The sequence below is a fragment of the Strix uralensis genome, chromosome 27 (genome assembly GCF_047716275.1).
Source record: "Strix uralensis isolate ZFMK-TIS-50842 chromosome 27, bStrUra1, whole genome shotgun sequence".
NCBI classification, from domain to species: Eukaryota; Metazoa; Chordata; class Aves; order Strigiformes; family Strigidae; genus Strix; species Strix uralensis.
In genome coordinates this window covers 3,512,143-3,526,243 of record NC_133998.1, presented here as the reverse complement: position 1 = coordinate 3,526,243, position 14,101 = coordinate 3,512,143, and the positions used below count along the sequence as shown (strand labels likewise).

Sequence of the window (14,101 nt, the reverse complement as noted above, 5' to 3'; positions counted from 1 at the left end):
CTGCAGATCAGGCTGGCTATGACTTTGTCTAGCTAAGTCTTCAAACCCCGTGGGGAAGGTGATCCCCCCCAGCTCTGGTTACCTGTCCCAGCACTGCACCACCCTCCAGTCTAAGGAAATCTTCATGCCTGAAGATCCCAGGCTTGAATGAACATCCCAAGTGGCAACTTGTGGCCACTGACCTCTGTCACCTGCCCCTCCTGAGAGGGATTTGGCCTCACTGCCTTGTAGCTGTACTTCCAGTAGTTACAGACTGGAATTAGATCCCTCTTTGACTCTTCTTAGGCTAAACCAGGCCAGATCCATCAGCTTCTCCTCTCAGAACATGTGCTCCAGTCCCAACCATTTTGCAGCTCGCTGCTGATCCATCTTCATTTTCCCCACATCCCTCCTGAACTGGCAGCCCAGAACCAGCCACAGCCTCGCTACCCCAAGCAGAGGGGATCATACCTTCTTTTGACTTTTTCACCACGATTCCCTCAATCTAGCCCCAATTAGTGTGATCGGCTTTACTCACACCCCAGTGACTATTGACTCATATCCAGCCTGGTGTCTACCATAACTCCCAGGTCCTTTCCAGTGGAAAAGGGGGCACAGAGGAGCAATAATTCGCTGTCAGAAAGTACACGAGACCATTAGCAATCAGGATTTAGATTCAAGCAAGAGGAGTGTTTTCTGTGCAGAGCCATGTGCTGCAGGGTAACAGAGTGGTTGCAAGCAAGACCTGGTCTTGAGTACGTCCCACATGGATCACCAGAGGGATATGGGAAATGCTTTCTGGATATGGGACTGTCACGTTGCTGAGTCCTCCATAGACTGTTTTTCAGAAACCTCAGCCACCCAATCCTCTTCCCAGAGCTTTGCAGATTTTTGTCCTGAAGGTCTGAGATGGGAGAACAAAGCAGAAAAAGTGGCAATTTCTGCATTCCCAGCTCTGCCAGTGCGCAACTTCATTGTGTCACTGCAGTTTGCTAAAACTGCTGGGCAATTCTCCCTGACATCCAAGTCACAGCCCAAGAAAAACTTAATAATTTTTCCATTGGAAAAAAAATACTTATTTGGTTAACAAAAGCAGTGACAGATTTCATTCCACTTCAAAGAACAGCCGGGGTGGATGGACTCTTTGGCAGCAGTGTCGCTATTTGCTGCTGTGAGATGCGGTTTCTGAGCTGCACCCTGTAAGATTTCTCATAACAAAGTAGCAGAAATTGCAAGCAGGTTGCCAGTTTTCTCCAGGTATCAGGGGCAGTGAGGACCCTTAGTAAAAGCGCCACAAGAAATGAAAGATTTTATGACTACTGCCCAATTCAGATTAGAGCCTGGCTGCCAAAACACAAAATATTTCAGAGATTTCCTTTCATTGTGACTGGGAAATTTTTAAGAGAGCACATAACTACTCTGAAGGGAGGAGAATCGCCACCAATGTTCTCTTACCTCCAGCTGAGCCACAGTTGGGAGAAAGTTGTCCATTGGAGCACGTACACATGTTTGGCCGTGAACAAAATCCATCACCACAAGAATTCCTGCAAATTGCTGGAGGAAGAGAAGGACAAAGCGATTAGCACAATGTGCTAGTCTGTGAACTTGCTGCAGATGTGGTTTTGGCTGCTGCAAGGGTGTGAATTCATCTCTTTTAAGAATAATAACCTGGGGAGGAAGCTGGGGCACCTCTTGAGGACCCTGGCGGGAGCAGAGCAACAGTGGGAAGGACCCAGTTGTTCACAGGGAGTTCCTGGAGACATCTTCCTGTTATCACAGACTGCGGCTGCTCCTGCTGCCACATTGCTTTTTCAGCAGCAGAGCATGGGGAAGGCACATTTCACTACTTTTGCCTGCTCAAAATGTTTCTCAGCAGAGACAAGTGATGCTCAGGTTGTACTTTTCCTCGAAATTTTTGTGTTTCCATGATGTATTTTGCAGTGCACAGTCTGGCATTGAGGAAACTGGCCATTATTGAGATGTATCTCCTGCTGAATGAGGGGCTGAGCCCAGCTCAGCCAGGGATGCATCAGCAGGATGTCTTCCTATCCATCCCCATCCTTTCTTGCCTGGGACCCCTGCTAATCTCTTCCCCTTCCTGTGCCATGGGAGCCAAAAGCATAGCTGGCAGTATTGTTCCACCTGTGTAAGCACAGATTTTATTAGAGCCCCATGAAAGTATCTCATCTCTGTGTGTTTTATAAATACAATTACAACACACAGTCCCCTGAGGACCTCCAGCCCAGATGGCATGTTTTACAGTTATGAGAAAAGTCAGCAGACAACCCTGAATGTCGCTAACCCTGCATGCCACTGAGCAGCTCTTTGGCTGTGAGTTCCTTAACCCTTCGCTGCAGCCAGCATTAAACTCAAGCCTTGTATCCTTGGTGGGGCATCTGCTGTCCGAGGGATGGTGAGGAGGGTTTTGAGTTTGCCTGTCTCTTCTCGTGGGGAAAGGAGAGGGCGCAGACTCCATGCCTTACCATCACCTGGGGTGAAGTTGGATGCATTTAACTCTTGAGACATCACACCTCTTTACTGCCCTTCTTTTTTGAGTGAGCAAAATGCCATGGGACTGGTTACTTATTGTGTGCAAGGACACATCAACTGGCCTCATCACTCGTAATACAACAGACACCATTTCCTTTGAGAGAAGAATATTTGCAGCTCTGCACTCAGTTTTGTACATTTGAGGTCCCAGACAGCTCTGTATTAGGAAACACAAGGCATTTCTCTCCAAGACGACTGAGTTTTCAACTCAGTAAGTCAAAATTCCAGTAGTAAGGTAGAATTACTACTGAAATATGTATTACACAGGAGATCCCACTAGAGGTGCCAACTGTTTTCCTCAACTGGAAACCTCCCACTGTCAATTATCTTTAGGAAGTTTTGAAAAAGGGCATTCACGTGCAATTCCAAGTGTGCTCTAATGCAGAAGATTCATTCAGAAAGCTAAAATACTGGGAGATACAAGCATCCCATCATGCCGTCTGCTATTTTGTATGTCCAGGTTAGGGTTAATATCTCCAGGAGACTGTGTATTTACTGTGTTTCAGTACGAAACATGACCACATGCAGGTACAATTACCCCTATTGTCTCCAATAAGAATCTCATTTATTTACTCCTGAGCTGACTTTCACTTCTCATGGGTATTATCCTCCAAAGAGCAGGCTCCTTCGTCTCCCTATAGGTCGTGTCTTTAACCTACAGAAATGCAAAACATCAGCCCCTTAATGGATTTTATAGGTGTATATCAGCAGCTGAGAGTCCAATAACGCTCTACTCCAAATAGGAAAGCTACCTGCCAAAACAGAGGTGTGATTTATCTAAACCAGCATCCTGCTTTGGATGGCCACTCAAAGAAAGACGCAAATTCCTGCTTGTAGACACTCATGACATCATGTCTGCAATCAGCATCTAGCTGTTCTAACAACTAACTAAATTATTTCATCTAAACAAGCAGCTCTAAATAACTTCCTCAGGAGTCACAAATACCTTTCCTTTGAGGCTAATCTTCTACAGCAGGCACACAAAGTGTCAAGCAACAAGGAGCACAGTGGCAATTTGGCAGAAGATAAAAGGCCCTGCACTAAATGGGACCAACTGCAACCACCCTGCTTTAATCAAGACGAGCAGAGATGAGAACTCCCAGCAATCACTGCTCCTGTCCCAGCAGATTATGAAATGTTCTGTCATCTGCTGAAGTGAGAGATATGCAATCCTTCCCACGTAGCAGTTAGTTCCCTTGGTGCCCTTAACAGGAAAATGGATACTCACGGACAATGCACTGGTTCCCTCCGGGCAGCGTTTTCCAGCCGGGGCAGCAGTAGGAGTGGAACCTCGAGCCACAGACATTGGGTCTGGAAATTAAAAACAATTTTTTTCGTCTGTTTCTGTGCAGTGCAATTGGATAAATTCAGCATGTATCATCGCTGTAGGAGAGCAGTTGAATAGCTTCTTGTGTGACATTTCTCTGCCAAACTCCATTCCCTCACTGTGAGTTTGAACAAGCCATGTTTAATTCGCACCAACAGGAGCTAACATATGTTATTTTAATAACTGACTTCTGACCTCCCTGTGCTTTGGGGCTCTGATGTTACAGTGACCCTCTCAGGACTACGTGGAGGAGTGAGGAACTGAGGCACAGCCAGGTCTACCCTGACACGAAGCCACGGCACGGGACCATACCCACAAGGTTTGACACAGCCAGTTGGAGACCTGCGTTTCCATGTGAGACGGGAGAGAGCTCGACACCAGAGAACCCTAGAGACCACGGGCAAGGGAATGTCTTGATAACCTGAACAGAAGGAGCACATCTGTCCCTTGTGAACGTAGCTTAGCCGTGCTGTTTATGTATAAGGTGGACAAAGTCCTGCTCTTCCTTTCTGACTCCGCAATTAACTCCTGCACACTCCAACTTGTCCATCAGACAGGCTGCCCGTGGTTTTCTTTGGCTTCCTTTGTTTGTTGGATGGTTTAATCAATGTCACACAGCAAAGACGGCAGGAAACCCAGCCCGAGCATATCCCTCAGCATGGCATTTACACCATGTCGTGCCATTCTACACATCCATACATGGACCAACAAACTTCCCAAGAAAAATTCCCAAAAGAAAACATGAAAACCACAAACCTAGGTCATATTCATACTCTTGTGACATTGTCAAGTGTGGAGTTATGAGAAAGCAGCCCCTTGCAGAGATGCTGGGGCTCTAACACGGGATCAGACAGATGGGGGAAGGCAGTAAGAGGTTAAGTGTAGACAGAGAGTTTAGACCTTGCCTGGACCCTGGCCAATAATCCTCCAACCTCTTCTTGGAGGTTTGCTGAGGGATCACATCTTTTTGAAAAGCATGAGAATTTGAACTAACCAGAACACCAGAGAAAGAGCATACACTTTGGAGGTTTTCTAGTGAGCAATAATCCCCACTGTTAAAATTCTGTGCTTTATTTTGGGGTCTGAATCTATCTAGCTTCTACTTTCAGCCATTGGATCTCGTTATATCTTTGCTTGCTGGACTGAAGGACCCTTTGTTAACAAAGTCTCTTCGCCCAGTAGACCTGTGTAGGTTGTCACATCACCCTTTAATTTTCTCTTTGATAAGACAAGGAAAATACCAGATTAGTTTGAAAGGATCTATTGTCCAAAATTTCTGTATCCTCATTCTAATTTTAGTTGGTTGTTACATCAAGCACTTCAGCAGATTGCCTGGGGCTGGTGATGGTAACTGTCATCATCGTTGCACAGACAGGATGGGATTATGTGAATGAACCAGATTTTGCATTTTCTGCTATGAAGTTTGGGATGTTTCTGAAACACAGGAGGTTCCACCTGAACATCAGGAAACACTATTTCACTGTGAGAGTGAGTGACTACTGAAACAAGAGGTTGCTCAGAGAGGTTATGGAGTCTCCATCCTTGGAGATATTCAAAATCTGTCTGGACATGGTCCTGGGCAACCAGGTGGCCCTGCCAGATGATCTCCAGAGGTCCCTTCCAACCTCAACCACGCTGTGATTCTGTGATTCTATGTTCACTGTAATTCATTTCATTGTGAAACACACGTCCACAACTATTTGCATATACACAGGTACCTGCAGACATGGCTCTAGCTATATGGTGCATGGGACCAAATTTAGGGATTTGGCAGACTGGAGCAACAACAATATCCGATTTTTAAAAACTCCAAAAGTATTGCTTGATCTGTTTGGGGATTTTTTTATTCTGAAAATGTGTTGATTCATCCCTCCTCTTCAGCTAGATCAGCAAATTAATTTCATTTTCCAGGGTACAGTATCTTTTTTTTCCCCCTGTTATTCTGCCACCAGCAAGGAACATGCATGAGGCAGTCACTGTTTCAGCTTCCCCCCATTTCTTTAAAATAGCATCCCAACCATTACCTCTGTGTAGAAACTGGCTGTGTAGAAACTGCTTTAACCATGGATGTTTCTACTTCCCTCCCGTGTCATGAAGTACTTACTACAGAACTTGTCTTGCTTGTCCCCCCTCAAATCCTGAGGTCTCTGTTACAGTAGATGTGCCATTACTCTGTTTACTGAACTTGCCTTTGTCTCTGCCTGGAAATTTTGCCTGAGTGGGGGAGATTTTTTGAAGATTTTCTTCCTCTGGTTGCCATTCTCAAGTTCCTGCAGCAAGCCAGGGGTGGGAAGGCGCAGGGTGCTGGGATGACTGGGTACCCTGGGCACAAGAGCCAGTGGTGCGCTGTAGGACTCCTCTACCAGATTCCAGTCTGGATTTTGGCAATAACTTGTAGTGCTTTAGGGCAGTAGATACCTTTTCTGGCTGGGAAAGGGTAGTGAACCCCAGAAAACCCCGAACCAGCTACCCAGGCATACATGAGTCTTCCACGTTCAGCATGACTGCACAGGAGATACACAGAAGACACGAAGCAAAGACAAAGCATACATACATGTGCAGAAAACACCCAGCAGACATAAAGCAGATATGCAGCAGATAGACAGAGGATGCTCAGCAGATGTAGCAGAAACACGGTGTATGTACTGCAGCCGCAGCGAAGACGTGCAGAGCACATCCAGCAAACACAGAGCAGAGGCACAGCAGACAAAACAAGGACACGGCAGAAGTGCAGCACATGTGCAGCTGTACAGAGCAGATGTGCAGCAGGGATGCAGCAGGCACAGCAGATGTGCAGCAGATACACTGCAGGTTTACCTTTCCAAAGCAGAAGGAATCACAGAATCACAGAATCACAGAATCATCCAGGTTGGAAGGGACCTTGAAGATCATCCAGTCCAACCGTTAACCCAGCACTGACAGATCCCAACTACACCAGATCTCTCAGCGCTGGGTCAACCCGACTCTTCAACCCCTCCAGGGATGGGGACTCCACCACCTCCCTGGGCAGCCCATTCCAACACCCAACAGCCCCTTCTGCAAAGAAATCCTTCCTAAGAGCCAGTCTGACCCTGCCCTGGCGCAGCTTGAGGCCATTCCCTCTTGTCCTGGCGCTGGTTCCTTGGCTCAAGAGACTCATCCCCCCTCTCTGCACCCTCCTTTCAGGGAGTTGGAGAGGGCCAGGAGGTCTCCCCTCAGCCTCCTCTTCTCCAGACTAAACCCCCCCCAGTTCCCTCAGCCGCTCCCCATCAGACCTGTGCTCCAGACCCTGCACCAGCTCCGTTGCCCTCTGGACACGCTCGAGTCATTCAATGGCCTTTTTGGAGGGAGGGGCCCAAAACTGAACCCACTCATCGAGGGGCGGCCTCACCAGTGCCGAGTGCAGGGGTCAGATCCCTTCCCTGTCCCTGCTGGCCACGCTATGGCTGATACAAGCCAGGATGCCATTGGCATTGGAGAACAATGCTTTCCCGTGGAAAAAGGAACTGGGCACTGTTTGCATTAATGACAAAAACACTGAGCTGGACTGAGAGCAAACTCTGAGGAACCCTCTACTAAGCAGTGATGTTCCCACGTAAAAGCAATCTTAGCCTCTACTCTTCACGGTGACTAGAAGATCCCTGAGCAGCACAGCCCATGCTGGATGACTTTCTGTGAAATGAAGGGTGCTGCTCTGCTTTTCCCAGTTCTAATCTTCCCAGAGCACACAATGACCTCTGTAAAAACTGTGGCAACTGTTTTTCCTTATGACCTGCTTTTGCCCAGTGCTATGTGGAGCCTACTTCACCAGCCCTGCAAACATAGAATCAAGGGCTCTGCTAAAATAATTTGGTGGTATGGTTGGAGTGGGAGAGTAAATCTGTATTTTGATTTCAAAAGCGCCTACATTTTCCAAAAGCCTGGGCAGCTGTTGCTTCTCCTGTGCTTCGAAGTTAAAAGGAAACCTTAAATGCAGAGCCGATTCTGCTGGTACGGATTAAGGTTCCCTGCAGATGGGGGAACATCTTGGGTTGCAGTTCCTGGTTGAATTAGGTTGGATAAAACACAGAAGTAGCTCGTACTGCCACTGATACTCAAGTGTAAATCTCCACTTAGATGTAGACATATGTCTGTGGTTGGCATCAACTGGGAAGATAAGCTCACTCTGAGCAGATTGAGGTCCTGTAAAGCCTAAATTTCAGCCCTGAGTGCCAGCATGCAGGATGGATGCCTGGATGATCTTTTTTTGATATAGGACTCTCCATGCAGTGTGCGGGCAGCCCAGACAACTCACAGCCAGACACCAAATATTGCAGTTTGACTTCCACCTGAATCTGGTTGCTGGTCCCCACTTTTCAACACAGGGACCTGAACAGCTCTGCAAGGAACGTTGCCATTGACCTTAGTACACCCTGGCCTCAGGCTACTTCAAGCCTTGTTGAAGATTAAAGAATATTATATAGCCATTTTATCAGGTAAAAGACTAAGAGGGGTTTTTTGTCAAAATCAGTGAAGGAAGAAGTATCTGGCACCAATCCCATAGACTAAGACAGAAGAAAGTGGAAGCTGAATGAAATTGATAACGAGGTGTGTATTTTTAACTATGGTGGCAAGTACCACCTCTTTCTAAAAGACAGTCAGCCACGGATTTCATCAAGCTCTGTGCAGGGATCTTGGGAGAGGTCCTGGGCACTCTGTTACACAGGAGGCTAAACTACAAGATCACAATTGTTCCTCCAGACCCGAACCTTTATAAGCATATGCTAAAAATTAGCGGAGTTTCAAAACAAAACACGGGGGAGAATCCATTCTGAATGGGTTGAAATTAATGGTGTCACAGAAATTACCTAGAGGGAGAATGAAATTAGATTCCAAAGCAAGAACTCACTCAATAAGGAGAATGCTGTTTTGTAAGAAAAAAAATAACATCTTCGGCAAAGTTGTGACAAAATTGCTTTTTAAAATTTATAGCAGTTATCTCCATCCTGGGAAATACAAACTGGAAACCCGTGTTCTCATCAGCAAGAAGGTGTGGATAAAAGGCATGTCATTTAGTTGTTAATAGAAAACCGCAACTGTAGTTTGTGGTGAAGAGCTCCTAAGAACGGGCATGTCAAGGTTAGAGGAAAAACCATTTAAATTCAATACACTTGCCCACAACATTCTGGCAATCAAAATCCACAGACATTTCAGAACTATCAAAAAACTTCATAACAATCAGTCCTGAATTAAAAATCAAGAGGGTTTTTTCACCCTACTCACTCTCAGCTTTGCCTCCTTGCTAGCCAGCAGCAGTAAGGGGATCTTACCCAGTCCTGGACAGACATAGTCATACTGCCGAGATGGTGCTAGTGCCTGCGTGACTTTTCCTTTGGGTGTCAGAGCCACAGAGATAAGAGCTGACGTGTTTCTGCCAGTCCTTTCTAGCAATGCTTTCTGGCAAAGGACTGCGCTGCTGGTCCACTCCCATGGTTCAGCTGATGCAAAAATAGACCTGCCAGTATGAAGCAGCTCTTCCCTTATCACCTTCTGCGCAGCCTAGGGAAAGGCTGAAACAGCTCAGCTGCTGAAGAGAACTATTTTAATGAAAGTGAATATGGCCAAAAGAGCGATGCTAAGAAAGGACAGAGGGAAAAGCAGTGCTGGCCATAGCATCTTCTTTGCCCACTTTAAATATGCAATATGCTTATAGATAAGCAGGGACAAAGTAAGCAGGAATTTCAATCGATGGCACCAAATGCTGCCCGGTGGCAGTGGCTCCATCTGAGAACTGGTAGATGCCAAGAAAAAAACCACTGGAGCGGAGCAGAGCTGTGACCATCAGATGTGAAAATGCATGGCTCTTAGCAAGAGAAGCTTTTCTCCCAAATCCACAATGGAGTCAGAGGCATGAGCAAGGACTGGGAGACAGTCCATACCACAAACTGCCCACAGGCTTGGGCTGTCAGCCCGCCTGTGGGGACAGGACACAAGCAGCATCTGGCTGTTGCTACAGCAGCATGGGAAAGACAGCCTAGAGCACTGAATTGTTGACTACTAGCTGAGCAAGGAGCTGAAAAGGACTCGGTCCTGCCAATTATTGTCAGATGCCTAGTGTGACCCGAGCAGAATTGTACACATCGTTAAAGGTAGGAGAGGGCAGATGGCACAGCGTGTGAAGTCCAGGCTGAGAACACTTTGCAGACTCAGGTGCCAGACAAAACCTAAGTCAAGCCACCCCGAGCTTCCCGCTCACCCACAGCCATGTCCTCGATACATGCACATGAACACAGGTCTTTGTCCACTCCTCCAGCCATGGGAGAAAGACTACCCAGCTAGAATGAACTCTCCAAACCTTCTCTAGAAAGCTCTGCAGTCACTAAAGGGCTGATTTGTGTAATAACTGCAGTGTCCTGCAAGGAACACTTCTCCTGCCATCCAGCAAGACCCACAGCTAATGAACCCTTGGCTACACACAGTGTCTGCTTTCCAGACAGCGGGAACAGCAGCCCAGGGTGTGTCTCCCCTGTCATGAGCAATCAGTGTACCTCGGTTGTCACTGGCCTTCAGAAGTGGTATTTCCATTCCTTAAATTAAAGGAAGACAGAAGTGAATAAAAATTGGTGGGTTGCCAGGGCTGGGGTAATTCTCAGAGCTGCTCTGGTCTGCACAGGGATTGCTCCCCTGGCTGCTCACATGTTCTCCTTCTCACTGGGATTCAACATACTAATTCAGGAAGAATTTACTATAGTTCATTACTTTGGGCCAATTTCCTGCTCTTCTCAGAATCACAGAATCATCCAGGTTGGAAGGGACCTTGAAGATCATCCAGTCCAACCGTTAACCCAGCACTGACAGATCCCAACTACACCAGATCCCTCAGCGCTGGGTCAACCCGACTCTTGAACACCTCCAGGGATGGGGACTCCCCCCCTGCCCTGGGCAGCCCATTCCAACGCCCAACAGCCCCTTCTGTAAAGAAATACTTCCTAATATCTAGTCTAAACCTTCCCTGGTGCAACTTGAGGCCATTACCTCTTGTCCTATCACTTACTTGATTAAAGAGGCTCATCCCCAGCTTTCTGCAACCTCCCTTCAGGTAGTTGTAGAGGGCGATGAGGTCTCCCCTCAGCCAAAGTGGAGACCCTTGTCCAGTGACTGAGATTCCCTGAGCTGTGAACCTGGAACTAGTCTGCTTTGGTGCATGCTCAGTGGTCCAGTAAGTGCTTCTCCCAGCTCATTGCTTTCTGTGTGACTGCTTGGACTGGGTATCTGCTGCCTGAGCACGGGGACCCTTTTCCTTATTTCCCTCCTTGATACAACCTAAAACTTCTTCCTGCTGGGTCAAAACAGGTCCTTAGTGCTGTGACTGTCTCCTGAGCACTACTTTCCAAGATATTCTCTGTTCAACGGGGAAAAGGAGTCCGAGCTAAGAGGGTCTGGCTGCACCGAGCAATGGTTCTCTGGACCAGTTTGAGTCTCTTGGTAAGGGCAGAGATGACAGCGCTTTACATCTCTTGCAGGTCTTCTCTGTTCTCCTGATGAGAACAGGTCAAGGTTACAGAATAGGTGCTCTCAGAAATTCATACCACTTTGTCTTTGTAAACTAAGACTTTGTTAGTAAAAATATGGCTTGCACTTTTACCAGGCCCCAGATGTAAGTCAGGCAAGTGACCAAGCACAAATTCCTTTTTCTCTAAGTGTTTCAAACAAAACACTCACTAAAAACCACCCTCCTGCCCTGCCAAAGTACAACTGTGCAGGCTAGTAGTAGGGCCAGAGCCCAGTGTTTTATGAAAGGGTGAGCAGCAACTTTCCCACCAGCACATGGGATCAACACCTGGCGATTTCAGGATAAGAAGCACCACAGCCTAACTATCCAGCCACAGACCTAATGATCAAGAGATAAGAGACTTGTTTCGTGATACTGGTCCTCAGAATAGGTGGGACAGATTCATCAGAGGAGAAATCCACAACAGCAGCAGATCACATCCTGGGCTGGATTAGGAGAAGCATGGCCAGCAGGTCCAGGGGAGCTATTTCCCCCTCTTCTGCTTGAGCACAATCTTCTAATTTTAAGAGTCCATTAAGCTTGCCCAATCCTCTCTATTTCTGTTCTCATCTCTTTCTATTCTCTGCGTATCTTGAGACATGAAAATCTCCCTCCTGTTCTACAAATACATCCAGTTCGGGGTGCAACAACTCTGACAACTTACGTGGGATGAATGAAAATTCCTTGGAACATTTACAGTCACTACCTTCCCTGTCCCTTACCTGATTTTCAGGTTTTTTCTGTCTTCAAGTTTCAGCATAGAAATACTTATGGGGAAATCAAACCATCCAGCAACAGATTTAGCCAATTCTCAATGTAATTCTACTTGTTCAGCTTTAGGAATGGCCATCAGCCCAAATACTGCTCTAGATTTCCCCAAACCATTCACAGTTACCCTTTGCTGTAAATTCACCAACTCAGCAAAAACGTACATGAAAATGAAAAGTGAAAATGCCAGGCTGTTGAGGATTTCTGGGTTCATACTGCAAAAAGGAGAGCTGTCTGCTATCCACAGAAGAACTATTTTAGGGAGGAGACATAGAAGTTTCTTTGTAGATTATTTGCAGCACCCCCCTGCAGCCCTCCTCCTATCATAAAATTCATGACTGTGCAGAGTCAAATAAAATGAATGTGTGTGAGTATCACCACTACACTCTCTAGTTTTATGTGACTTAAGCATGTGGCTTTTTCCAGAGACAATGATCCTACCTCTGCATCTGAGCTGGAAATTTTTCCTATAATTCAAGATTCTTTTTGGTTTTGATCTTAGCCTGACTCTTTGCTGGGCCCCAGGGATCATCTCTCACAATAACTGGGGGACACCATTGCAGGCATCAGTCACCCTTGGCCTCAGCAGAGATCAGCAGGGGGACAATAATTACTGCCAAATGTGATAGTGGTTTTTGGTAATGCGTCTCCCCACCCAGAGGGATTTGGGTTTGTGCCATGGCGTGAGAACAGATTTGAAACAATGCTGACTTTTGGATCCTTGGCCTAAAGGGGAACATATTTGTGTCCTCCTCATTCTTGACTGACCAGATCCCCCAAATGTACTGCAAGTATTTATTTCAGTGATTTATCAGTTTTACGAGTCTAGGACTGTGCTATCTGTATGTTCACTGCTTACTTCCCTAGGCCTGTATGTGTTCAAGCAGCGTATACAGTCTGATAAGTAATCTGCAAACGAGAAAGTAGAGCAATACCACTGGAGAAACCGGCTGTTCCTCCCCAGGCAACCCCCTATTTAATGTGAGGATGTTGACTCCGTTCTGCAAAGGAGGTGCTTAATCCCCCCCGCCCCCCCGCCCCGAAACATCATCCTCTTGAGAAGAGGAGGCTGAGGGGAGACCTCATGGCCCTCTCCAACTCCCTGAAAGGAGGGTGCAGAGAGGGGGATGAGTCTCTTGAGCCAAGGAACCAGCGCCAGGACAAGAGGGAATGGCCTCAAGCTGCGCCAGGGCAGGGTCAGACTGGCTCTTAGGAAGGATTTCTTTGCAGAAGGGGTTGTTGGGCGTTGGAATGGGCTGCCCAGGGCAGGGGGGGAGTCCCCATCCCTGGAGGGGTTGAAGAGTCGGGTTGACCCAGCGCTGAGGGATCTGGTGGAGTTGGGATCTGTCAGTGCTGGGTTAATGGTTGGACTAGATGATCTTCAAGGTCTTTTCCAACCTAGATGATTCTGTGATTCTGTGATTCTGTGTTCTGCAAAGCAGCCCCGCATCTGTTTAGCTTTTAGGAATGAGTTCAGGTCCCAGAGATTTCAGATACTTCTGGTTCTAAGAAAGGTGCAGGGATGCTAACTTTCTGTTACCACCAGTAGAAGCCACACACCTTAAAACTGTTAACAGCTATTTTGCTGCGTTGCAAGCACAAAAGCATTCAGAATTCAGCACATCCTGAAGCTGTTTGCTGAGCTGAGCTATGGATCGCTTTCCTAAAACTCTCAGCAATACCTGTAATACTCAACTCGGTAACATCTGTGGCAAGAGAAACACTTTTCTCTGATCTCACCAAAGCCACTTATGATCTCTCTCACATTCCTGCTGGAGACCCTTTACCTTCCCTGGCCCCAGGAGCACCCCTACCTCCATCCCCAGGGATAAAGGCGGTGTGAACTGGTGCACAGCTCCCTCCTGAGCAAACCCTGGGAGCATCACTGAGCATCTCTCATCTCTGCTGCCCAGCAGTGCTGACCTGATCTCTGCTGGAGCCCAGGCTGAGCAGCTGGGACTCAGAAG

The 14,101-nt window shown here is 47.1% G+C and overlaps 1 protein-coding gene across 1 annotated transcript in view; it reads right to left on the bottom strand.

Moving 5' to 3' along the window:
* The window catches only part of LOC141935416 (fibrillin-2-like), a 113,662-nt gene that overhangs the window by 91,442 nt on the left and 8,119 nt on the right, over positions 1–14,101 (bottom strand). The window contains exons 2-3 of the mRNA XM_074851564.1: positions 3,758–3,840; positions 1,435–1,533 (exon numbers count right to left, since the gene is read on the bottom strand). Coding sequence (XP_074707665.1) covers positions 1,435–1,533; positions 3,758–3,840 — 182 coding nt within the window. The remainder of the gene's footprint in view (positions 1–1,434; positions 1,534–3,757; positions 3,841–14,101) is intronic.